Below are 27,007 nucleotides of genomic sequence, written 5' to 3'. Positions count from 1 at the left end.
TCCAACTACTCCTGGAGCATAATGATCTATCAGGAATAATCCATGCTCATCTCCTACAACTGTGCTACAGCAACAGAGGCCAGGAATAGTAGGAAGGCACCCAGGGCCGGGTGCAGTGGCTCACAGGTAATCCCAGCACCTTGGCAAGCCTCGGCTGTAGGATTATTTGAGTGCAGGAGTTTGAGACTATCCTGGGCAACCAATAGAGCAAGACGTCTTCTCTACAATTTTTTTTTTTTTTGAGATGGAGTTTTGCTCTTGTTGCCCAGGCTGGAGTGCGATGGCATGATCTCAGCTCACTGCAACCTCTGCCTTCCGGGTTCAAGCGATTCTCCTGCCTCAGCCTCCCGAGTAGCTGGGATTACAGGCGCCTGTCACCATGCTTGGCTAATTTTTTGTGTTTTTAGTAGAGACGGGGTTTCACCATGTTGGCCAGGCTGGTCTCGAACTCCTGACCTCAGGTGATCCACCTGCCTCGGCCTCCCAAAGCAATTTTTTAAAAAATTAGCCAGGCATAGTGGAGCACCTATATAGTCCAGCTACTAGAGGCAGGAGGATCACTTGAACCCAGGAGTTCAAAGCTGCTGTGAGCTATGATCATGCCACTGTACTCCAGGCTGGGCGACAGAGTGAGACACCATCTCTAAAAATAAATAAGACATCCAGCTCAGGACATGCCGCTATGGGACCTCAGGAATGTCACTTGCCCTTCCAAAGTCTCAATCTCTCTATCTGTAAGAAAACATCTACTTCATGAGGCCACTGTGAGGAATAAATGAAATAATGTTGTGTGCTATAGGAACCTTTGGGGGAGACTAGCTAGCCCACACAGCTTATTTGAGTGGGTTTCTCTTTCTGCACCCAAAATAGGCTTGCAAAAAAAGAGTATGCGAAAAAGCTGAGAACAATTCTTAGCTAGACTTCCCAAGAAATGTGAAGGTTCTTTCTTTCCAGAAGCCTGGAGTATCGTACATACAAGGTCCTCTTTTTGTTCATGAATTCACTGATTTATCATTGGTGATTAATAAATCACCATGTATTGAGCATCTACTATCTGCCAGGCACTGTTCTGGGCTCTGGCTTGAAACAAAATGGACAAGATCGATTTCTGGTCCTATGCAGTTTACCTTCTAGTGAGGGTGAGATAAGTAATGAGGATAACTTTGGAGAGCAATAGATATGCTGGAGAAAATAAAACAGCATAACAAGCTCAGAAGTGGAAGAAGTTATTTAAATTAGGTAGTCAGGAAAGGCCCTTTAGAGGAGCTGAAATTTCAGCCAACACCTAAAAGAAAGATAAGGAGATACCAGTAGTTTAGGGATCTGGGGACAGAATATTCCAGGAGGAGGGAAAAGAGAATAAAATGGCCCTAAAGGGGTAATGAGCTTGGCATAGTCCCTGAACAGAAAGAAAACCACTTCCACTGTTTGCTGTGAGGGCAAGACTCCTGCAGCAGCCTGTCCATCTGCACACTGGAACTAAAAGCAGGGAAATGCTGATGCTTATTATTTACTCCCATGAGGCTGGAAGACACCACTTCCAGTGGAAATGAACTCTGAGACAAATAAAGGGAAGAACATATGTTTGAGGCCATACGCCTGGGTTTGAATCCCAACTCCACAGTTTGAGCGAGTGACTTACCAGCACTGTGCCTCAGTTCCCTCGCCTGTAAGGCGTGGGTAATATCAGTGCCTATCTCACGAGGTGCCAGTGAAGCCTAAAGGAATTCAATACTCGGAGCCAAGCCTGGCACACGGGATACAATATCATCTACCACCAGTGCTGCCACTCCCACGGCGACTGTTATTCCATCAGATCCGAACCTCCATCTCCCCCTCCCATCCTAAAATAACCATGGTTTGTCTCTGATTTGCTTTTTGCTATGTGGCAACATGAGTGCATCCACATTGACTAATGTGCACCAGCTCAACTCTTTTTTTTTGTTTGTTTGTTTTTTGAGATGGACTCTCGCTCTGTCACCAGGCTGGCTGGAGTGCAGTGGTGCAATCTCGGCTCAATGCAACCTCCGCCTCCCGGGTTCAGGCGATTCTCCTTCCTCAGCCTCCTGAGTAGCAGGGATTACAGGCACGCACCACCATGCCTGGCTAATTTTTGTATTTTTAGTAGAGACAGGGTTTCACCATGTGGGCCAGGATGGTCTTGATCTCTTGACCCTGTGATCCGAGTGCCTCAGGCTCCCAAAGTGCTGGGATTACAGTTGTGAGCCACCGCGCTCAACTCTTAAGAGTTGAGTTGAGCCACCAGCTCAACTCTTAATCCACTCCTTGGGCATGGTTCTTCTACCCCTGAATTGGGGGTGTAAGGCAGTCAGCCCCTCTGCAAGGGATTATAATAGTTTATGAATCTAAACAGTGACAGTTATTTTGCCACCCTTTCCTCTGTCAGATAAAATGTGCAAAGTAAGGAAATCCCATATATGAAGTACATTTTGGTCAATTTATATAAACAATATTTTCAGATCACCCTCAAACACATCTGATCTCAATTTAGGCAGCAATGACTTAGACAAACAAACAAACAAGAATGGGAAAGAAAAGGGAGACAGGAAAGGGGAGGAGGAGGGAAGGAAAAGAAAGAAACGCCACCCTAGAGAAGGATGTCTCTCCATTTACTCCTGTCCTCTCCAGCGCCCCTTAGTAGAGTATTAATATTTTGTTTTTACAAGTCCCTTGCAATTTTTGCTAAATTTATTCCTAGTTATTTTGTCTCTCTGGTTGCTTCTATACACACAGTATTTTTTCCCATTATATTTTCACAATGGGTGGCATAGGCATATAGGAAATCTATAAATTTTACATTGTTTTTTCCTTACCAGCCACCTTAATGAATTCTATTATTGTTTCTAATAGATTCATAGGAGGATTGGTAATCTCAGGTTTTCCAAAAAGAAAAAGTTAAGATTACTTGCAAATAGTAATAATTCTGCCTCCCCCCTTTCTTCTTTTGCTCTTCCAATTGTATTATCTAATAAGTCCTGAACAATGGTTAAATAATAGTAACAATAATGAGCATTTCAGGCTTGTTCTGGATTTACTGGAAGCATTTCCAGTAACCACTAAAAGATTATGCTGGCTTAATTAAACCACTAAAGATGATGCTGGCTTTAGGTATGACCCTATTTTAATAGCAGGTTGTTCTGAAAATCAGAAATAGATATTTCTAAGATATCTTTTCAGCATCCATAAATCACAAATTTTTCTCATTTGCCCATATTAACAATAAATCACATCATTACATTCCCCAAGACTGAACCATCTTTCCATTCTTATAATAAATCCCATTCTGTCAAGACTGATAACACCTTTCAATGTGATCATTTACATGTCCATTTCTCCACTCTGAGTTCTTTCAGATCGCTGGCCATGATTGGTTCATGTTTCAGCCCAGCACATAGCACATGGTTGATAATACATGTTAATGAATAAATATATGAATGAATAACTAAATAACAGCTGCACAGAATTAATAACTAAATAACAAGTCCCCAAACACCCTTTGCACCTCCCTCCAGTCTCTCTAATTCCTCCAGTGGATTAGAGAGATCATATGCCTGGTTGGGGGTGGATCTTTATATACTTAATGGACATCTGGCTTAACTGGCTCCCACTTTTCTAACAATAGCACCCTTGAACCCCTCTTTCTCTATGGGGAAACTATTTCATGTGGTTGCAATGGGGAAATTACATGGAACAGTTTCCCCGTAAAGAATAGAGAACACTGCTTCTCTACTCTTACCATCACCCCAAGCCAAAGGGCTAGCTACATCTCCCAGCCCTGATTAGAATCCCACAGAATTATTGCTTTAGGAATGGGGCACAGGACCCACCCTGGGCCCAAGGCATCTCTAGGAATTTCCTACAAAAGCTCTTAAGAAAAACTGTTTCCAGAAAGATGAATAAACATAAAACATGTTTGTCTCGGAATGCTTCTTACCATCTTGCCTAAACTGTGGTGAGACAGCCTGTCTGAGAATGAAGCCAGGTAGAGACAAACATGGCAAAGAATGGAAAGAGACAGGGGCCTAGTGACATCATTTGTGCCCCTGGATCCAGTTTTTCCTGAAGCCAAGATATCCCCAGACTTCTCAATCACGTAAGGCAATCAATTTTCTTTCTTTGTTGTTTACAATAGTGTAAGTTCCATTTCTGTCATTTGCAACTGAAAAAGAATTGTCTAATTCACGTGTTGCTTTGTTTCCTTGTATATTCTTAAATAAGGTTGAAAAAAAAATGTTTAAGGCAAGTAACAACAAAAAAGCCAACCACCTTCTTTTAATTAATGGCAAGATGGGCTGAAAAGCTCCCTTAGTGAATTATAATTTCAGAATGCAATTCCCAGGACAGTTATAGAGGAGCTTGTTAAACCGCAAAAACCAATGAAATCAGGAGATTACTTGAACGGGGCGGTGGTTCAATCTGTTCCAGAGAGATCATCCATTATGTAAAACCAAAACCCTTAAAACTTTCTGACAAACAACCCTAGCAATCTTTCACTCATCTAAAGTCTCCAGGCCTCTCTCCTGATTTGATTTAAAAGTGAAAATGCCTGGTATGATTTTCAAAAATAAAAAATAAAAATAAATAAATCACGTTAGGATGTCTAGAGAACACCAGTGAAAGCAGCCAAATCTCAAAATAGAGGGTTTCGCAGGGTCTTGGGGAGCAATCCTGCATTCCCAAATGCCTTCCGTTCTGCAGAAGCACCAAAGGCAAACAGGCTCCTGGCATCCTAAATGCCTCTGAACTTACCCAGGGCAAGTGGCATCCGTCCCTACTGGAGGCTCAAGAGAATGTCAGCTCGGAAGTCCACAGAGCCTGTCCACCTCCTTACCCGGTTTCTTTTGTGGAGAATTCTGGCTGCAGTTACCTCATGAAATCATACTTTTTTTCCTCCTTCAGCTCAAGTTACAATAGACCAAATTCTGGAATCCGGTTCTGATTATTCTCTGGAGAGCTACTTAAGAGCTGCTTCAGGGTTTAAAATCCCTCATTCAGACATAATCTTGAAATAAAAGACTACATTCAAATGAAAAATGCATTACAGCTTTCTCTTTAGGGCCTTCAGTACTGATGGCCCTAAGTACTGATGGGCAGGATAAAGGAAGGCTTTGAAGGAAAATGAAGGAGAAGAGTAAGAGAGAAAAGAAAAATGGGAGAGAGAGGAAAGAAGAGGAGAGAGACATTTACTCTGTCACAAGCTCTACATAAGGCACTTTAAATGCCATTTCGTGTCATCCTCACGTAATCCTTTGGCAGCGGGTAATATTGAGCTCATTCTGCAGATGGAGAAATTGAGGCTTAGCTATATTAAGTAATTTGTCCAATAGATTCTGGCTCAGACATACAAAACATGCTCCAAACCATGTTGCTTCTATTCCACAGCTTCCTCTTTCTGAAGAGTCTAATACAGAAATGTGTTCTAGAACCAAAGTCTTTTCGTAGGTGAATGGACCCTATGGAGTTAAAACACCTTCATCACCTAAGAAACAGAGATTAATATAAGTAACCTGTTGTCCAATAAAACTAGTATGTGGCAAAGCCAAGCCTGGAATCCAATTTTGCTAACTCTAAGATCTTAATCCACCTGAGCGTAACCTATTTTATAAGTGCAAGTTATTGATATAGATCAAATACAAGCACTGCTGATTAACGAGTGAAAAATTGAGAATTTCCCCAGTTTCAAGAGAACGTTAATTGAGAACAGAGGGGAATGTATTTGCGAATTTTCTTTTTTCTGCCTCAATGTTCTTGTTTATATCAGGCTTTTGTGGATGTTGCAATATATCCGGGAGGTATTTCCCCCATGCTGTTACAAAATCTGTAAAGGAAGAAAAAGAGAAAACCCTACACTAAAATAGCACATGTAAACCACGATTCTGGCCACTGCACAGGGTGCACAGGGTATGGGCATGTCAATTGTTTTCTGAAATAGGCTTAAGCCAGAGGTCACAAACTGGTAGCCAGCCGGCTGTATCCAGCCCACAGATGTATTTTGTTTGTCCCACAATGTTGGCCCCCACTGGGCTTTTAAGAAACTTAAATCTGTTGCCAATATTAAAAATCAAAAGATTTCAAATCAAAACCTGGATTTCCAGTTTCTCTTACAAAGTGGAAGATCGCATAACCCCAATGCCACATTTGCACACTGGAAAAAAGGTAGCTAGACTGCAGCAGTGGCTTCCCCTTCAGCCAGAGCACAGGCAGGCACTTTAGCTTCTCTCCACCTAATCTACCTCGCTCATTTATACGACCTGCCTGAGCCCTGAAGTTGTGTGACCTTTGGTTTAAAAGGGTAAGGAGATGCACACTGCAAAGCCAATCATTATTGGGGTTTTCCCAAACCATCCCAAATAACAGACTCTTTGTACAATATTATGACAGCTGTGATAGAAAGTAGAGCATACACGAGACTAAAATGATTTGAGAAATGGACAGACTCAGTAGCTGAGACTCTATTTGGATTTCTGCTCTAGGATACTCATTTTGTTTAGAAAATACATTCACTTTTATTATTTCATTTATTCCTCCCAACAATCCAAAAGGAAGCAATTACCCTCAGATAAACAACTGAAGCTAAGTGATGTCAAATAAGTTATTCAACCAAGATTATCCAATTTATAAGTCTCAAAGCCACGTTTTGAACCCGGATTTGTCCAGCAACAAAAACAGTGCTTTTAGAATCAAGAAAGGACACTCTGTAGGACCACGAAGCTTGTTTCCACCCCAGGGCCTTGGCACTGGCTGACCCCTCCAAGTGGAGCCCTCTCCACCCAGATCTTCACATGGGAGGGTCTTACTCTGTTACTCCATTTACATCACCTCCAAAGAGAGGTTTTCCCTAATCATCCTACTTAATATAACTCATATGTTGTCCTGGCCTCATGGTACATGCCTATATCCCAGCACTTTGGGAGGCTGAGAATGGAGGATTCCTTGAGGCCAGGAGTTTGAGACCAGCTTGGACAACAAAGTGAGACCCCTGTCTTTAAAAAAATTTTTTTCAAATAATAATAACCGACATGTGCACACACATTCCCCAATTACTTTCCAGGACTTTGCTACTCAAAGTGAGATCCAGACAGCAGCAGCAGCAGCATCTAGCAACCTTGTAGAAATGTGGACTCCTGGGCTGGGCACGGTGGCTCACGCCTCTAATCCCAGCACTTTGGGAGGCCGAGGCAGGCAGATCACAAAGTCAAGAGATCAAGACCATCCTGGCCAACATGGTGAAACCTCGTCTCTACTAAAGCTACAAAAATTGGCTGGACGTGGTGGTGCGCACCTGTAGTCCCAGCTACTCAGGAGGCTGAGGCAGGATAATCGCTTGAAGCAGAGATCGCACCACTGCACTCCAGCCTGGCAACAGAGCGAGACCCCATCTCAAAAAGAAGAAAAGAAAGAGGAAATGTGGACTCCCAGGCTCCTCTTCAGACTGGCTGAATCCAAATCTACATGTTAACAAGATCCCTAGATGATCCTAAAGTTTACAAAGCACTATACCACACAGGTGCTGCCCAATAGAAATATGAGTCACAAGTGTAATTTTAAATTTTCTAGTAGCCACATTGAAAACGTAAAAAGAGGTGGACTTCATTGCAAGACGTTTTACTTGACATGAGTATAATTTCAACATGTAAGCAATCTAAAATTATTGTTAAGTAATTTAGTATTCTGTGTATCTTACACTTACAGCACATTTCAATTTGGACATTTTATCTATTCAACAGCCACATACAGACAGTAGCTACCATACTGGACAAAACAGCTCTGGGCCATCCATTACTTTATTTTTCTTTGTAGTCTTTATCACCACCAGAATTTGTATTACATATTATTTGGCTCTTTATCTGCTGTTTCCACAACCCTCCTACTAAAATGTTAGTTCCAGGAGAGCAGGTGCTTCATCTTATTCACCATTTTATCCCCAGTACCTAATACAGTGCATGGCATATGGTAGATATTTTTTAAATAATTGAATGAATGAATGAATGAATGAATGAACACAGGGTATATGCTTCCTAGTACTTTATGTGTGGCAGTGTGGTACAAGGCAAGAAATCAGCCCTTTGAAATTAGACAGCAGGTTCAAATCTCAGCACAGGCACTGAACAGCCAAGTGACCCTGAGTTAATCATTTATCCCCTCGGAGCCACCTGTAAAGCAGAAATGCTGCTACATATCTCACCATATCATCTCAACGCTCAAATGAAATAACAGGTCTATAATTGTAGGTAGCACCAACTGCCACAATAGCAGGCATTCAGTAAACACCAATGAAATTCCGTCCTTCTCCATTCTCTCCCCAGTTGCCACATGCAAAATATGCTGCTGAGCACTGACCATTTTCCTCTGGGTAGCATAAGCGTGACTTTGCAGAGCATTTTCCTGAGTTACTTTCCCCTAGCTAATGGAATGTTTGTATTCACTGTTGACACCGAAGACAACTTAAAACCATGGAAGAGCTCCCAGGTACTCAGGAGGCTGAGGTAGGAGAATCGCTTGAATCCAGGAGGCGGAGGTTGCAGTGAGCAGAGATTGCGCCACTGCACTCCAGCCCGGGCGCCAGAGCAAGACTCCATCTCAAAAGAAAAAAACAAACCCATGGACAATCACTTCCCTTTGCCCTGGGGCTGAATGTTTTCCAGTGTAAAGTGGTCATGGTTACTGTATGCTCTGCAAACCATGAGAGAGAAAATAGCTCACGTTGTCTCTGTCACCTTGATGAGTTCTGCAGTGGCAGCTAGTTGGCCTGGCCCGAGGTCCCATCCCTTAGAAGAGTTTAAAGTCTCTGCCTAGGCAGCTTGTAATCAGCTCATTCTGAAAAGTGCATTGTGGCTTCGCCTTTTTTTGGAAAGGGAGAGGGAAGAGGGCATGGAGGGTTTAATCTCACCCGATTTATTAATCACTGGCCTGTGTCAATCCACCAAGTGAGGCTCGCTTCTCCGTAGATTTTAACACATGCATCCCAATCCATTAGTCTATCTTGCCCTGAAAATCTGATGCACACGTTCTAATCTCAGATGTATTTTTATATCACATTAGATCAACAGCATAGGAGGAAAGCAAAATCCGGATTTAGAGATAACTGGAGTGACACTGAGGAACTGAACCTGCTAGGGCTGTTGAGCTGAATATGAGAAAACCCCAAGCCAGCTGTGCAGAGAGCAGCCCCAATTTCTTCTTGGCTCTCCCTCTTGCTGAAAACACAAAAACCAGAAACACGTGCAGAATTCATAGGCTACTGGAAGCACATTTAAACAAAATAACAATAAATAAACAGGGGAAAAATTAAAACCTTTAATTAACCTGTGGATCTCTCATCAATCAAATAGATCCCAGATAGCATACCCAGTATAGGAAGGAACTATACTGTTTAGGTACAGATACCACCATTTAAAAGATGAAGAGTTGGATTAGGAAACCAGGAGAAAGAGTTTCTGATACTGGAATCAATGCCACTGATCAGTGCCATCTGATACCGAATCAATGCTACTGTTTCCTTTTCTACAATACAGTGAGAATGCTGCCCCTCTTCCTATACGGGAGTGAGAGGAGTCTGAAGAGATAGATGAAACTGACGAAAATTTCACAAATGCCTCAAAGCACCGCTGTCTGTGGTAAGGCTGGAGAGTGGTCCAAAGCAGTCCCAGCACACTCAGATCCTGTGGGTCCAACGGGTCTTCCCAAAAGCGGAGCTGGGGGGCTAATGATTCCCTCTATGTTAGACAGACATGTATTGGCAGGAAGCTTGTTCCCAAGATAATTTTGTGTCCAGTGCTTTCAATCAGCATCACTGGACTAGATGCTGGGGGTGGGGATGAAGGACACAGAGATACCACATGGTCCCCTTAAGTGAGGACCAGGGGAATCTTGTTCTATCCACACCTCTTCACTTTAACAGTTCTGTGAGTGGCTACCCAATATGACACTGAGTCCCAAATACCACAAGCATTGGTTGGGAGTAGAAGGCTGGGCATACCACAGCGCTGGAATAATATATTCAGAAGCCACGTCAAACAAGGTAGTTTCTATACCTTCTCTTCCTAACATCAGCATAAAGGAATCTAGGAAAATCTGGCATCTTCTCTTCTTTCATTTGGAAAACTCTCCAGACCCGGTGATGGGACTTCCTGATACACATTCCACCACACATCCTTCATTAACTTTATTTTAAGTCACCCAAATAAAACACCCCCTGCCCTCTATTTCCAGCTGCCACAAACCCAAACACCTCAGATCTTGGAAAGATTTGATCTTTCTGCCTCCCTGAAGGGGCATTTGACAATTCTCATAATTCTAAAATTAGAATTGGAAAAAAAAAAAAACGCAATTACCCTCATAAGGCCAAAGCTACCCCACAGAAGAAACCAGAACATTCCTACAACCAGCAATTAAACAACTAAAACCTTCCCAGACATCATGCCCCTTCTTTATTTTGCTGTTGCTGCATTAATCATCCTAACACCTTTTTAATTATAATCACAAACTGGAAGCCATGGCTTCTGATGTTATAAATACTGATTTTCCAGTTAAATTAGGCATTTGCTGTTTTATGTTTTGATAGGAAGGGGCTGTTTGAAGCCTCCTAAAATACTGCAATTAGTCCTCGCTGTTGAAACAGACAAGACATTAACAGACACATTTGCTGCTTCCCTGTAATGTGCTGGAATGTTTATGCCTAAGTGTACTTCTCTCAAGCTTTTAAAGCATAAGGCATATTTTTAAAAGTGGAAGAAATCAATCATAATGCACACATTTATTATATATTTCTGAAGTTAAGTTATTTCTAAAACTTTCCCAGGCTGTAATTTAAACCTAGAAAGCACATCTCCTCAACGGGCAGGCAACCTGTCAGGAAACAATCTTTATTTTACCTATTGGCTCTGAGATGATAACATCACTTTCGCTGACAAAGGCTGTGTTTCTGTTTGACAATTGCAATTAATTACCGAAATGCAATGGAGATGGAGCCAGCCATGCAGATCTGTTTCCCAGAAGATATAAAACAGGAGGAAAGAGAGAAAGAGAAAAAACAAAGGCGAAGGAGGTTTGCGTTTGGGGCATCTGCACCAGTGCCGTTTAAAATGTTATGGCTGGCAGGAAAGCTGGATTATTAATTTATTTTACCTGCACTTAACTTTCTAGTCCTCTCTCCTCCCTTTCTCTCACCACCGGCAGACGGTGGGAAAGGAGGGAGATGAACATCTCACAAGACAGAAGCTCCAATCTGTTGCGAAGGAGGCGGAGATTAGACAGGGCACGGTCTGGGGCATAAAAACTCTCAGGGCACCAACTGTCATGCAGACATTGAGGCTTCTGGTGCAAAATCAACTCCGTGCTCATTCAGCCAAGGGGGATGGAAAGTTACGGAGGTGGGAGGCATCCTTTCTTTACTAGAAAGCCAAAACGCCAGCATGATCTTTGTAACTGTTCCCTATTCATTTTGTTCTGACCTTAACACACTAAAGTTGAATTCCAGCCACGCAAATGCGTTTGAGGGTGATTTTAAGAGATTCCAGGTGATCTCAAATTCCCTTAGTCAATTTAGCCATCCTGTCTCACTCCTCAGAGTCCTCAGCCCAGAATCCCAGAACCCCGCAAGAGCCTGGTTTCGGAAACACCCGGGAGGCACGAGGGCTGGGGGTTCCCAGGCTTGGAGCTGGGCAGATTCAGACAGCACCTCCTTGGATGAGGAGCGCGGGAGGCAGGGCAGGGTGACACCTCCTCCCCTCGCCCTGAAATAAAGTGACCTTTCGCTGGAGTCCAGCCCTCTCAGCCGATCCCCCTGAGCAACGCCGCCAGGGTTTGCAGAGCCCTCGCGGGGGCTTGGGCCTCTCGGGACGGTGCCGGGATGCTCGAAGGGCGTGGAAAGCCGCGGCTTCCCCTCCGCGTCTCCCCCACGCGTCTCCACCAGCCCGCGGCGCCCAGGGTCCTACCTGTACCACTCCAACCCCTTTTCGTAGTTCCTGTCGAAGAAGTGCGGCTCTACGCCCACCGCCCGCACGTCCGGGTGTACGCGGATCGCCTCCAGCAGCGCGCGGGTCCCTCCTTTCTTGACCCCGATGATGAGCGCCTGTGGCAGCTTCTTCTCCCCATAGTCGGGGGTGCTGACGGCGCCGCCCCTCTCGCTGCTCCCGTTGGCCGCTCTCCGGCCTGCGAGATCCTCGTCGGTGGTGCTGGACTCCTGCGCTTCCCTCTCCGGCAGCGCGCTCTGAGCCGTGATCATCTCGCTGGGGGCCAGCGGGGTCCGGAGCCAGGCGTCCCGGGCGCCTCCGCCGCCGCTCGGCAGCCCCCAGCCGTCGGTCCCGGGGGCGGCTGGCTGCTCTGGGGGCTCGGGCGGCTCCCCGCGGCTCGCGTTGTCCAGCGGCGGCGGCGCGGGTGGATGCGAGGGGGCGCCGAGGCGCACGGGGGGAGGCAGCAGAGAGGGTGGCGGCGGGCTCGGCGGGGGCTCGGCGGCGGCGCCCGGCGACTCCTGCAGCGCCAGGGGGAATTGCAGGGAGCCCGAGCCGCCCAGGAGGCTGTAGCACAGGTAGGTGACAGACAGGGACAAGGTGCACATAAAAAGCAGCTTGCGCGCCGGCGGCCCCTTAGCAGAGGCGCCGGGCGGCGGCGGCGCGGCCAGAGGTGGAGGCGGAGGCGGAGGCGGAGGAGGTGCGGGCCACCGGGCCATCGCGGCTCCCGGCTCGCGGCGGCGGCGGCGGCGGCGGCAGCCCCCGGCGCTGCCCGGACATGGTTTCAGCCGCCGCCCCCGCCGCCGCCGCCGCCGCCGCCGCTGCCCAGCCGCCCCGGCTGCATGAAGCGACGCCGCTGCGCCCCCGGCCCTGGCCGCTGTCCCGCTGCGCCAGGGGGGAGCCCGGCCGCATGGCCCCCCGCCCCACGCTGCCCGCCGAGTCCGGGTGGCCCCCCCACCACCCCCCCCTCAGCCTCAGGCAAGGGGACCGAGGGGGGCGCGCGGACCCGCCGGCGGCACCTGCTCCGTCTGCAGCGCCCCCGCTTCCCCGGCTCCGCCGCGGCTCCTGCTTCAGCCTCTGCCGCCGCCGCCGCGCGCTGTTGCAGCCCCGAGTTCCTTCCCCGCTGCTAACTTTCTGCCGGGAGAGAGGAGAGGCGCTGAGGGGAGGAGGAGGGGGCCGGGCGCGCGCCCGGCGCCGCCGAGGGAAGGGGGGTGCGCCTCGCGCGCGCCTGTGAAGGGGGGCGCGGGAGCGGAGGCGTGCGCTAGGGCTGGGGCACCCGGGAGAACGGAGATCGTGCCCCCCCCAGCACACACGCACTTGGGGTGTTCCCCACCCCACCTCGCTTACTCCCCTCCCTTGGGAGCTCGGGACGCCGCGTTCTCCATTCCTTTGCCCCAGTACTTTTAGAGAGGTAAAGCCCAACGCCTGCCTCCGGTGCCGCGCACCGGGAGCTGGAAGACAGCGGGTGACGAAGCTCTCGCTTCCGCTTTTCCTGTGGGACTCCAACTCAGCCCATCCCCGACCCTCCCTTCTCTCGCCCGGGATATCCTCCTGCCTTCGGTCCAGGAGTGAATCCTTCTCTACAACCGCTTTCCCATCCCAACTTCCATCTTTCCAGCCACCGCCCCCCGCCCTTCATCTTATCTTGAAGCTCCTGATGGGTGGAGCTTTGACACAAGCCCCCAGGTTTCCCAGCCCCAGAGCTTTTCCCTCTGTTCCATCACCAGGTGACAACACTTTCTGCTTCAAGAGATGAGGCTGTCCCTTCCTCGACACCCTTAATCACAGGTGCACACACCTGCGCCTCTTCACGGGCATTGCCACTAACGGAGTTCATGGTTTCCTGGACTGAAATAGTGTGGGACCACTGTCGCTCTGAACACCTAATAAGCGGAGACAAGCTGGGGTGCAGGGTGTCTGTGCATCTGCTCGCTGAAATTTTTTAAGTGTATTTTCTTTGCAGAGAGATCTCCACCCCTCACCTCCCTCTCCTGGGGGAAAATGATAAACCTCAGAAGGCTTTGGAAGATTCACAACTAGACTTTGCTTCCTGTTGCATTTTGCTCAGGGAAGTGAGGGAAATGGGAGAAAGAGACAGAGTGATCAACTGAGGCACTCCAGCAAGCTCTGCTTTCTGCAACCGGGGCTGGCTCTGCACAGAGCTCTGCCAGGTGCCTCCTGGGGGTGGCTCTAGTGAGTACCATTTGCCCCCCAGCCACAGCTGGGTGCCTGACGGGGCTGCTTTCCCATTGTTGGCTGCTGTGGCTGGCATCTCCGGTTTTGTTTGATCACATAATAGGAAAACCAGTTGAAAGAAAATGTATATAATGTCTAAATATTAACGAGATACCTAGTGCCAAAGAGAAAAAAAAATGTTAATCAAATAAGATGAAGAACACGGACTTTTCCCTGAGTGAACAAAAGCTCACTGCTGCTCTCAGCTGGACACGAGTTTCCTTCACTGCAGCTTTTAGTTCAGATAAAGATTATTCTTTTATAATATATTTTTTATGGTACACTGGAGACCTCTGAAATGCAGAGTCTGGTGTCCTGTAAATCATTCTGTGTAACTAGGGATGCTTTTTCAAACACCACACAACTGCATTACTGTAATGTCAATGGGAAGGGGCCAACTGGAACGGAGAGAAACACAAGCACTGCCCAGCCCTCCTTGTGCTCCGAGCCATGATCCAAGGTGGTCATCCAGGAAACCTGGGTTGCAACAGATATTGCCATGTCAGCGACCAGTCTCCCTTTCAAGGCCCAGGCACTAGGATGTCCGGCATATGACCCAGGTCCTCCTTGCAGTTCCTGCCTAGCACCCAAACTTTTCTATCTCCCCTCTCAGCAATCCAAACGAATCTGCTCCATGCCCAGTTTTACTAAAGATGTGCTCTCAAATTTGGAAAGGTTTTGGTAAAACGGTATCAAAACCAACGGTGGCAAATGGAGCTCTCAATGTGGCCAGTACAGGGATATTAAGAAATGTAAACTGGCTGCAATAGTTTAAACTGGGTGCTTTCCCAAAAAAGGAAAAAAAAAGAAAACAACACCTTGGAGAGGACGTTACTGTTGAAAAATCAGCAGATCCTGAACTTTGAGCCCCTCAGTCAGAGCTGAGAAGTAGAGCGAACATGCTGCCGTTTTCACAGTGCTCATACAAGTTGACCCCCCACACATCTATGTCACTTGCCTTGACACTGCTAGTAAGAACATTTCTCAGTATCCCTTTTGCCTCCAATCCTCAAATAGTCACGCTTTAATAACAAACTCTTGAAAGAATAGAGCCCCTTTGGTAAAATGTCAGGCCCACAAGTGATAGGGAGGAGGCGGGCTTTTTTGGAGAGAAACTTTGTAAATTTCACACTTAGGCAGTTGCCTATTTTTTATCTACTTTTGAGCCACGCTTTTTCTAGGAGCAAGTCCTTGAGAAACCTACAATGAAAAGTGGGAGCTACCTACACAGGGCGAACTCCAACGTCATCCAGCCATTCCCAATGGATCTGAAGACTCGATGGAAGACAGTTTTCTGTCTCCCCTGCCAACACCCACAGAATTCCTCTAACTGGTCTCCTGGCCTCACTCTGCCTCATTTCCCTTCATCCTAGACAACAATAGCAGATCAGTGTTTCTGAGGCAATGTTTTTTTAGCTCTACCAATGTCCCCCCAACTCAAAAAACCGTTATCTCACTACCTAACTAATAAACTCCAACCTCTTTACCTTGGTACTCAAGATTCCCCCTACCTTGGGTGTATCTTGCAGTCCTGCCGAACCAAACGGTGCATGCTGTCCAAACATACACACTGCATTCTTCTCTTCTGTCTCCGTAGTATCAGATGATAGCGTTCAAGCAAAGCTGTCATTTGCTAGCTAAGTGGCTTTTGGACAGGTCATTTTACCTCCCTCAGCCTCAGTTTCTGCATGTATAAATTATGGATAAGACTCACCTCAAATTGTTTTTATAAAGAATTAAATTGAATTAGCTAGAATATGCAAAAATCCCTGGCTCCTTGCCCGACGTGGGGTGGCTACCAATAATTATTCAAATCTAAATATTGGCCCATGCCATGCTCTGCTTCCTTTTCCTATTAAAACTTTATTCTTGAAAAATATGTGTGTACTCTTTCTTCAAAACTATCCGAGTGTATCAGCTAAAGTTCACTGTCCTAAGATGCTCTGTTTGTAGCATTTATAATGTCAAGTGTAATGCCTTCTGGAGTATTGGTAAAGTTTTAGGTTTTGTTGTTTGCTTATTTTCTATAAAATAAAATCACTGGAAGGATTCAGAGTAACTCAAATAACTAAAGGGAATTTTAAAAAATCAACAAACAAACAGCAAAAATTGGCTTTGGAAAGGACAGTACAGTGTGTGGTGGTCATTAATGACATTCGTCAAATATTGTCCAGTCTCGTTGTGGACCTCTGGTAGGGATATGCTTCCCTGGCCCCTTAAAGTTAGGTGTGACTATGTGCTGCTCTGGCTACTGAAATATGAACGGAGGTGAGGTTTGTCCCTTCCAGGCAGAAGCCTTGAGAGGCAGGAGGAGATTTGCCAGGGTCTGTTTTCCCTCCCTAGCAATTGCAGAAGAAAAGGGTTGAACACAGGGTCTTAGCTTCTGTATTAGGCCTTTCTCTTACTGCTATAAATAAATACCTGAGACTGGGTAATTTGTAAAGAAAAGAGGTTTCATTGGCTCATGGTTCTGCAGGCTGTACAGGAAGCATTATGTTGCCATCTGCTTGGCTTCTGGGAGGCCTCAGGAAAGTTACAATCATGGTGGAAGGTGAAGGGGCAACAGTCACATCGCATGGCCAGAGCAGGAGCAAGAGAGCGGTGATATGCATCTCAGAGAACTCACTCACTGTCACTAGAATATTACCAAGGGGGTGGTGTTAAACTATTCATGAGAAATCTGCCCCCAAGATCCGTTTACCTCCCACCAGGCCCTACCTCCAACACTGGGGATTGCAATTCAACATGAGATTTGGGCAGAGACACACATCCAAACTATTTCAGCACCCATCTACTCAATCCCGCACATTGATTAAGGATAATACAGATCCAGACCCTCATGACAGGTACATGATCAAGAAATAGACCTGTGTTGTTTTCAGCTCCTGAGACTTACGGCTTGGTTATTACCACAGCACAACCTAGACTATCTGACTGATTAAAGCACACATGCTATTAATTTTCCTTGCTGTTGACCACAATGGTTTCATTCCTCCAATATTAGAATTCCCCTTCACAAAAGTAGATAAATTAAAGATTAAAAGCCCATCAGGTAAAAAAGAAAAGTGTCCCAGAAATATAAGCAGAACTCTTGTCTCGTATATAGCAAATATATTTCCTCAGTTCATCTTTCATCTGTTGATTAAAAAGTATTTCTATAAGCTGGGCATGGTGGCTGACACCAGCAATCCCAGCACTTAAAGAGGCCGAGGCAAGAAGATCGCTTGAGCTCAGTAGTTCAAGAGCAGCTTGGGCAACATAGTGAAACCCCATCTCTACAAAAAACAAACAAACAAATAAAAGTATATCTATAGAAATCTGGAGGTAAACCAGACAAAGCCAACATGGTGATAAAGGACAACGTTGTATACTTGTAAAAAGATTTAAAACAGAATAATAGTGGCCATGAACATATAAGACCTTGCATTGAAAAGACCTTGCATTGAAAAGACCTTGCGCTTACATAGGAAATAGAAATTGCTTAGAGCTGAAAGCACAACAGGACAAAATTGGTGGATAGAATCGAGCAATACTCATAAGAAAGATTATAGATTCAAATATACTTATCCCCCCAAAACAAAATTTTAAAACAAATGAGCTACCTGTTCACTCAAGAAGTTAGAAAAAGAGCAACAGTCAGGAAGTAAGGAAATAATAAAGATGAGAGCCAAGCTTATGTTTATATTTATTTGCTGTTATTTCTTGTTATGAACTGAATTATGCCCCCCTCCCCCTTCCTCCGAATTCAAAATGCTGAAGCCCTAACCTCCAATGTGACTGTATTGGAAGACAGGGTCTTTAGGAGGTGATTAAGGTTAAATGAGGTCATACATGTAGAATCCTAATTAGATAGGACTGTAGCTGGAGAAGAAATGATCTCTGTTCCACTCCCTCTCTTTCTCCCTCTCCATGTGAAGACACAGTAAGAAGGTCGCCATCTGCAAGACAAAAAGACAGCCTGTGCCAGTACTGGACCACACTGGACACCTGATCTTGGACTTCCGGTTTTCAGAACTGTGAGAAAATAAATTTCCTAGGCCGGGCGCAGTGGCTCACACCCGTAATCCTAGCACTTTGGGAGGCCAAGGTGGGCCGATCACGAGGTCAGGAGATCAAGAACATCCTGGCTAACACAGTGAAACCCAGTCTCTACTAAAAAATACAAAAAATTAGCCGGGTGTGGTGGCACGTGTCTGAGGTCCCAGCTACTCTGGAGGCTGAGGCAGGAGAATCACTTTAACCCGGGAGGTGGAGGTTGCAGTGGGCCAAGATAGTGCCACTGCACTCCAGCCTGAGGGACAGAGCAAGACTCCATCTAAAAAAAAAAAAAAGAAAGAAAGAAAAGAAATTTCCTTTTTTTAAGCCTCCTAATCTATTATATTTTGTTACAGCAGCTTGAGCTGACATTTATCTTTCATGTTTTATGTTTATTTGCCTGTTTATCATATTTTTATAAGTTTTCTATTGCTTGGTTGCTAGCTCATTGATTCAAAAAAGTCTCTTTTTATTAGAGGTCTCTGGTTTTTTTTCTAACAGATATCTTCCAATTATTGAATTACCAATTTGCCTTTACCAATTAACTGATTTTAGTGTTTCTGATGACATATTTTTTCATTATTATGTAGTCAATGTCTCAATGATGTTTTTTTACCTTTGTGTATTTTACCTTTGATGGAAAAAGGCATCCCTCAAACTATGTAAATATTTGTCTATACTTTCTTCTAGGACATTTTTTGTTTATTTTCTACACATAAATGTTTAAACCATCTGAAATTCATGTTTGTGTATAGTTTTACCAAGCTATCTAACTCTTTCTTTTTTTTCCTGTCACTGGTTATTTCCCAACAGTTTGAAACTCCAATGTCATAATAAACCCATAATGTTGGAATTTTCCCATCTAGAAATATAAGGGGCCAATCTCCATTAATTCAAATATTTTCTCTTATTGGACCTTCTGTAATTTCATTGACATAAACCCTGCACAAACCTGGAACTGGATTAGTGTTTTGACGTCTAATGCTGCTTTGTTCAGTTTTATAAACCTCTTGCTCTCCTTTTGTTTCACTTATTTATTCATTCTTTCAATTGTCATTTTTAAGCGACTAGTATATTCCTGGCCCTGGATTAGACATGGATGATAAAGTAGTGAGACAGACAGCAAGGTCTCTGTCCTCATTAAACTTTAATAAAGTGAGACAAGTACTAAAAGAGAGAAAATACAGTTAGGCATGGTGGCTCACGCCTGTAATCCCAGTGCTCTGGGAGGTCGAGGTGAGAAGATCACTTGAGGCCAGGAGTTTCAGACCAGCCTGGGCAACATAGTAAGACCACCATCTCTACAAAATATTTTTAAAATTAGCCTGGTGCAGTGGTGCACCCCTGTAGTCCTAGCTTATCAAGAGTTTGAGGCAGAAGGATCACTTGAGCCCAGGAGTTGGAGGCTGCAGTGAGCTATGATCACACCATTGCATTCCAACCTGGGTGACAGAGAAAGATGCCATCTCTAAAACGAGAGAGAGAGAGAGAATACAGAATGCCAGATGCTGTGGAAGCACATTTTTTTTATATATATATACTTTAAGTTCTAGGGTATATGTGCACAACGTGCAGGTTTGTTACGTATGTATACATGTGTCATGTTGGTGTGCTGCACCCATTAACTCATCATTTACATTAGGTATATCTCCTAATGCTATCCCTCCTCCCTCCCCCCACCCCATGACAGGCCCCGGTATGTGGTGTTCCCCACCCTGTGTCCAAGTGTTCTCATTGTTCAATTCCCATCTATGAGTGAGAACATGCAGTGTTTGGTTTTCTGTCCTTGCGATAGTTTGCTCAGAATGATGGTTTCCAGCTTCATCCATGTCCCTACAAAGGACATGAACTCATCCTTTTTTATGGCTGCATAGTATTCCATGGTGTATATGTGCCACATTTTCTTAATCCAGCCTATCATCGATGGACATTTGGGTTGGTTCCAAGTCTTTGCTATTGTGAATAGTGCCGCAATAAACATACGTGTGCATGTGTCTTTTTTTTTTTTTTTTTTTTTGAGATGGAGTCTCACCCTGTCGCCCAGGCTGGAGTGCAGTGGCACGATCTCAGCTCACTGCAAGCTCTGCCCCCCAGGTTCACGCCATTCTCCTGCCTCAGCCTCCCGAGTAGCTGGGACTACAGGTGCCCGCTACCACGCCTGGCTAATTTTTTGTATTTTTAGTAGAGATGGGGTTTCACCATGTTGGCCAGGATAGTCTCCATCTCTTGTCCTCGTGATCCACCCGCCTCGACCTCCCAAAGTTCTGGAATTACAGGCGTGAGCCACTGCGCCTGGCCTCATGTGTCTTTATAGCAGCATGATTTATAATCCTTTGGGTATATACCCAGTAATGGGATGGCTGGGTCAAATGATATTTCTAGTTCTAGATCCTTGAGGAATTGCCACACTATCTTCCACAATAGTTTAAGTAGTTTACAGTCCCACCAACAGTGTAAAGGAAGCACACCGTTAAAGCACCTAACCTAGAGTACAGGCATGAGAGAACCCTTCAAAGAGGAAGGGACATGTATGTCCATATGCAGTATAAAGAAAAAATTGGATTAAGCCAGGTAAAGAAAGAAGGAGATTATTTTTAGTATGTGCAACATCCACCCATTTCACTCATTATACATACACTTAGCAACTTAAATAGAAGGCAACTTCCCTAAGAGAAAACAAGTATTTGCCAAAAACTACAGCTAACATTGTGATAAAACATGATGAAATATTAAAACCAAACCATTTAAGGGAAGGAACAATGCAAGTGTGCCTTCCAGTGTAGCTTCTATTCATCAGAATACTGGCATCTGCAGTTAATGCAGTAAGATAAGAAAACATAATAAGGACATGAGAGTTGGGAAGAAATAAACAGATTATTATTTGCCAACTATATGTTTATTGGCAAAAGAAAATCTACCAACAAAAAAGCTTGGCAAAGCTGGTGAATAAAATTCAAAATAGAGGTCAGGTGCAGAGGCTCTCACCTGTAATCCCAGCACTTTGGGAGGCTGAAGCAAGAGGATCACTTGAGGCCAGAAGTTCGAGACCAGCCTAGGCAACATTGCAAGACCCCATCTCTACCAAAACAAATTAAAAACAAAAATTCAAAATTGAAAGAGTAACTACATTTCTATATACAATCAGGATACAACTTGAAAATATAACTGTAAAAGAATATCTTATTCAGAACTATAATAAATTCCAATAAGTACTTAGAAATAAACAATAAATGACAAGCAAACTAATACTTATTTAACAACAGAAATTTATTGTCACACAGTTCTGGAAGCTGGATGTCTGAAATCAAGGTGTCAGTGGGATATGCTGCCTCTGCGACTCTGGGGAAAATCCTTCTTTGCTTCTTCCTAGCTTCTGGTGGTGGCCAATTCTTGGTGTTCCTTGGCTTGCAGCTCTGTCACTCCGGTTTCTATCTCTGTCATCACAGGGCATTTTTCCTATGGGTCTCTACTTTTTTTTCTTTTTCTTTTTTTTTTTTTTTTTGTTTTGAGACTGAGTCTTGCTCTGTTGCCCACGCCGGAGTGCAGGGGCACGATCTCAGCTCACTGCAACCTCCGCCTCCCTGGTTCAAGCAATTATCCTGCCTCAGCCTCCCAAGTGGCTGAGATTACAGGCACCTGCTTTTGTCTTCTTGTAAGGTCACCTGTCATAGTGGGCAAGGTCATAACCTAACAACTCTAACTTGATTTCATCTACAATGACCCTATTTCTAAGTAGGGTCCCACCACAGGTATTGGAGGTTAGGCCTTCAACTTATCTTTCTGGGGGACATGATTCAACCCATAACACATATAAAAACATACAAATATATAAATAAATAAAACTTACACATTTATGTGTCATATTGATGAATTAAATATTCAGGTTGTACAAATACAATTCTCACCATTAATCAGTCAGTTCCAAATAATTTCAAACAAAACCCCAACAGAGTTGGGTGTGAGTTTGGATTGTGCATAATTTGATACATTGATTCTAAATTTCACATGGAAGTATGGAAGCAAAGTAATACTAACCGCTCTTAGAGAAAAATCAGAGAAATGACTCTCCCTTTAAGAAGGAAATGGGGTTTTAATTAACATGAAAGCAAACATTCCAATAAGTTTCTTAGCCCAAAAAGTATGGTGTTTATGCAGGTGCAATGATGTAAATCTGTGTTCTGATAAAGCCGAATTTACAATCTTATTAAATAATCAAGGAGTTTGGGGCTGCTGAGATTAAACTAAAATGAAGCTACCACATAAATATATTCTAAGGGGGAATAAATGTAACTACATACTCTAATGTCCATTATAAGTGAGGAAAAAATGAGCTATTTAATAAGGCATTAGGCAAATCATAAGCAAGAAGAGAAAACCAGTTTCCCCCTGCCACCAGACAGAAAAGAAAATCTAGACAGATTAAAGACATAAGTATGAAAAGAAAAGCTTATGGTTGGGTGCGGTGGCTCACACCTGTAATCCCAGCACTTTGGGAGGCCAAAACAAAAGAATTGTTTAGGCCCAGGAGTTCAAGTTCAGCCTGAGCAGCATACGGGTACCCTGTCTCTACAAAAAATAAATGGGAGTGGTGGCTTGGGTCTGCAGTCCCAGCCACTTAGGCTGGGATGGGACGATCACTTCAGCCCGGGAGGTTGAGGCTGCAGTGAGCCATAATTGCACCATTGCAGTCCAGCTTGAGCAACAGAACAAGACCCTCTCTGAAAAGAAAGGAAAGGAAAGGAAAGGAAAGGAAAGGAAGGAAAGAAAGGAAAGGAAAGGAAAGGAAAGGAAAGGAAAGGAAAGGAGAAAAGAAAAGCTCTTTTGGTTTTGTAAGAAAACATAGGATATTATCCCTAAAACATTCAGGTAGGAGTGTCATAAACAGAAAACAAAAAGCATATGTCATAGAGGAAAAGACTGACAAAGACTGAATTTGCCTATATTTTAAATTTATTTTAATCAAAGGATGCCATTAAAATAATGAAAGAAAAATAACCTGAGAGAATGCCTTAATATTCAGAATATATACAAAAGGGGCTGGGCTCAGTGGCTCACGCCTGTAATCACAGCACTTTGGGAGGCCAAGGTGGACGGATCACTTGAGGTCAGGAGTTCAAGACCAGCCTGGCCAACATGGTGAAACCCCGTCTCTACCAAACAAACAAACAAACAAAAATACAACAATTAGCCAGGCTTGGTGGCGGGCACCTGTAGTCCCAGCTACTTGCAAGGCTGAGGCAGGAGAATTGCTTGAACCCGGGAGGCGGAGGTTGCAGTGAGCCGAGATAGCACCACTGCACTCCAGCCTGGGGGACAGAGCAAGACTCCGTCTCAAAAAGCAAACAAACAAAAAACCAAAGCAAAACAGAATATATACAAAAAAAAAAAAAAAAACACTCCAACAAATAACTTGAAAATCACTAAAATAATGAAAAGGATATAAATAGGCAGTTCACCAAGGAGAAAATCTAGATGGCAAATAATCATAAGAGATTATATTCAACCTCGCTATTAATCAGGATAGTGAAAATTAAAACACAGGTGATATTCCATGTCATGCTCATTAGATTGGCAAAAAGTAATGTCTTTTAGCTTCAAATCTTAGCAAGAATGTAGGGGAAAATAATATCACGTATTTCTGAAAGGAATGTAAATTGGCACAACTGCACTGGAGAAGAAACACCTGTAACAGTATCAGGTCAAAGTAAACGTGGGTCATTGTATGACCAAACACCACTTCTTGGTGTCTTCACTAAAAAACACTCACTTCTAAAAACAAGACATATGTAGAGTGTTGTTTTGCATAGTATAACGGGAAACAATTGTTCCATCAGTAAGGAAATGGATTGTTGCAGTTTATTCATACGTTGGAATGTGATTCTGCAGTTAAAGAGAACACACCATTTCTACACATCTTTTTTTTTTTTTTTTTTTGAGATGGAGTCTCGCTCTGTCACCCAGGCTGGAGTGCAGTGGTGCGATCTCAGCTCACTGCAAGCTCTGCCTCCCAGGTTCATGCCATTCTCCTGCCTCAGCCTCCCGAGCAGCTGGGACTACAGGCAACTGCCACCATGCCGGCCTAATTTTTTGTTTTTGTTTTTTTTTTTTCAGTAGAGATGGGGTTTCACTGTGTTAGCCAGGATGGTCTCGATCTCCTGATGTTGTGATCCACCCGCCTCGGCCTCCCAAAGTGCTGGGATTACAGGCGTGAGCCACTGCACCCGGCCTACATATCTTAACATGGATACAGCTAAGAAAGCTGATTGATTAATAAGAGGTGATCACAGAAGGATATGTGCGGCGTGATGCCATTTATGTACATTTTAAAAATGCATAAAACTATAATAGTTTGTTAATATTCTACACATACACATATATATTCTCAGAATGTTTCATATTAATTTCAGGGCATTCATAGCTAAGATGAAAGACAATGGACTGGAAAAATGAAGTTGGAGGTGTAACTGCAATATTTTACTCCTTAAAAACAAAGACTTTTTTATGAGCTGAATTGTATCTCCCCAAAATTCGTATGTTGAAGTCCTAACCCTAGTATCTCAGAATGTGACTGTATTTGGAGACAGGGCCTTTAAAGAGGTGATTAAGGTAAAATGAAGTCGTATAGGTAGGCCCTAATCCAATATGAATGATATCCTTGTAGAAGATCAGGATGATGACCATTCACAAACCAAGAAGAGGGACCTCAGAAGAAGCCAGCCCTGCCAACACCTTGATCTCAGACTTCTAGCCTCCAGAATTGTGAGAATATATGTTTCTGTGGTTTAAGCCACTTGGTCTGTGGGATCTTGTTAGGGAAGCTTTAGTAAACCAATACAACATGTAAAGCAAATATGGCAAAATGTAACATCTGTATATTTTAGGTATTAGGACCACAAATATAGGTAATATCATATTTTTGTGTGTTTAAATATGCCTATGTTAGTTAAGAAAATGGCCAGGCATGGTGGCTCACACCTGTAATCCCAGCACTTTGGGAGGCTGAGGCAGGAGAATCACTTGAGGCCAGGAGGTCAAGACCAGCCTGGGTAACATAGTGAGACCCTATCTCCACAGAAAAATGAAAGATAAAAAAATAAATAAATAACAAGCAGATTCTCTAAAAAGAATGGCTCAAATGCAATAAAAATGTATCTGTGGTCACTTTATAGGCCAAGGTGGCTATGGCAGTTTTGTCAGAGATGTTTGAACCACAGCAACTCCATCTGGAATAGGGGCTGGGTAAAATGAAGCTGAGACCTACTGGTCTTCATTCCCAGGAGGTTAGACATTCTAAGTCACAGGATGAGATAGGAGATCCGCACAAGATACAAGTCATGAAGACCTTGCTGATAAGACAACTTACAGTAAAAAAGTTGGCCAAAACCAAGATAGCAACGAAAGTAATCTGTAGTCATCCTCACTGCTCATTATATGCTAATGATAATGCATTAGCATGCTAAGAGACACTCCCACCAGTGCCACGACACTTTACAAATACCACGGCAATGTCAGGAAGTAACCCTAAATGGTCTAAAAATGGGAGGGACACTCAGTTCTGGGAATTGCTCACCCCTTTCCTGGAAAACTCATGAATAATCCACAGCTTGTTTAGCATATAATCAAGAAATAACCACAAAAATGGTCAACTGGCAGACTCCGCCTATTGGAGTAGCTATTCTTTTCTTTACTTCTCTAATAAACTTGCTTTCACTTTACAGATTCACCTCAAATTCTTTCTTGCAGGAGATCCAAGAACACTCTCTTGGGGTCTGGATGGAGACCCCTTTCTGGTAACAGTTTGGCAGATGGCTGTCCTTCAGAGAATGTGTCAGTTCCCCAGAATCTTGTCTCTTTTGGCTCTGGCACCCCTGAGGGCATTATCATTGCCTGAAACCAAACTGCACAAGGAGAAAAAGGATGCAGACAGAAGACACACCTGGACAGAAGTTCCAGCCTGGAAAATGTGCACATCGTTTTCACTCCCATTCCATTAAGGTGCCAATGGAAAGTTAGTCCCGCACCACACCTCCCTGCAAACAGCTGGGCCACTGAGCTTAGCTGTGTGCCCAGGACTGGGAGGAAAATGTGGATTTGGACAAACAGCAAGTAGTCTGCCTCCTAGAGTCATAACTAAGAATTTCAAATAATTAAATTTAAACATCATAAATAAAAGAGCATTAACTCCTCTTATATTAGTCAGGATTCTCCAGAAAAAAAACAGAACCAATAGGAGATATGTAAAGTAGTTTATTATGAGGAAGTGGCTCAGATGATTATAAAGACTGACAAGCCCCCAAGATCTGCAGTTCGCAAGGAGGCTGATGGTGTAGATCCAATTCAATTTCAAAGTCCTGGGAATGAGGAGAGCTAATTTTTCAGTTCCAGTCTGAAGACAGGGAAAATGAAAATTCCTCCTTACTCAACGGAAGGTGAGTCTTTTTGTTCTACTCAGGCCTGCAACAGATTGGATCAAATCTCTATCTCAATCCACCAACTCCAATATTAATCAACCTAGAAACACCCTCTCAGACACACCCAGAATGTTTGACCAAATATGTGGGCATCTTGTAAACAGTCAAGTTGACAAATAGAATTACTCATCGGGCCAGGCTCAGTGGCTTATGCCTATAATCTCAGCACTTTGGGAGGCTGAGGTGGGTGGATCGTTTGAGTCCAGGAGTTCAAGACCAGCCAGGACAACACAGCAAGACCTCATCTCTACAAAAGATATAGAAGTTAGCTGGATGTGGTGGTGTGTACCTGTA

General features: G+C 44.2%; 1 protein-coding gene across 1 annotated transcript in view; it reads right to left on the bottom strand.

The window, feature by feature from the left end:
* The window catches only part of HS3ST4 (heparan sulfate-glucosamine 3-sulfotransferase 4), a 453,635-nt gene extending 440,497 nt beyond the window's left edge, over positions 1 to 13,138 (bottom strand). Inside the window, exon 1 of the mRNA XM_024233692.2 lies at positions 11,958 to 13,138. Within this exon, the coding sequence (XP_024089460.1) occupies positions 11,958 to 12,691 (734 nt within the window). The 5' untranslated portion in view covers positions 12,692 to 13,138. The remainder of the gene's footprint in view (positions 1 to 11,957) is intronic.
* Between the last annotated feature and the right edge of the window lie 13,869 nt (positions 13,139 to 27,007).

Source organism: Pongo abelii, chromosome 18 (genome assembly GCF_028885655.2).
Source record: "Pongo abelii isolate AG06213 chromosome 18, NHGRI_mPonAbe1-v2.0_pri, whole genome shotgun sequence".
Lineage (NCBI taxonomy): Eukaryota > Metazoa > Chordata > Mammalia > Primates > Hominidae > Pongo > Pongo abelii.
The sequence above is the reverse complement of the archived record's forward strand: the minus strand, read 5'-3'. Positions and strand labels throughout refer to the sequence as shown.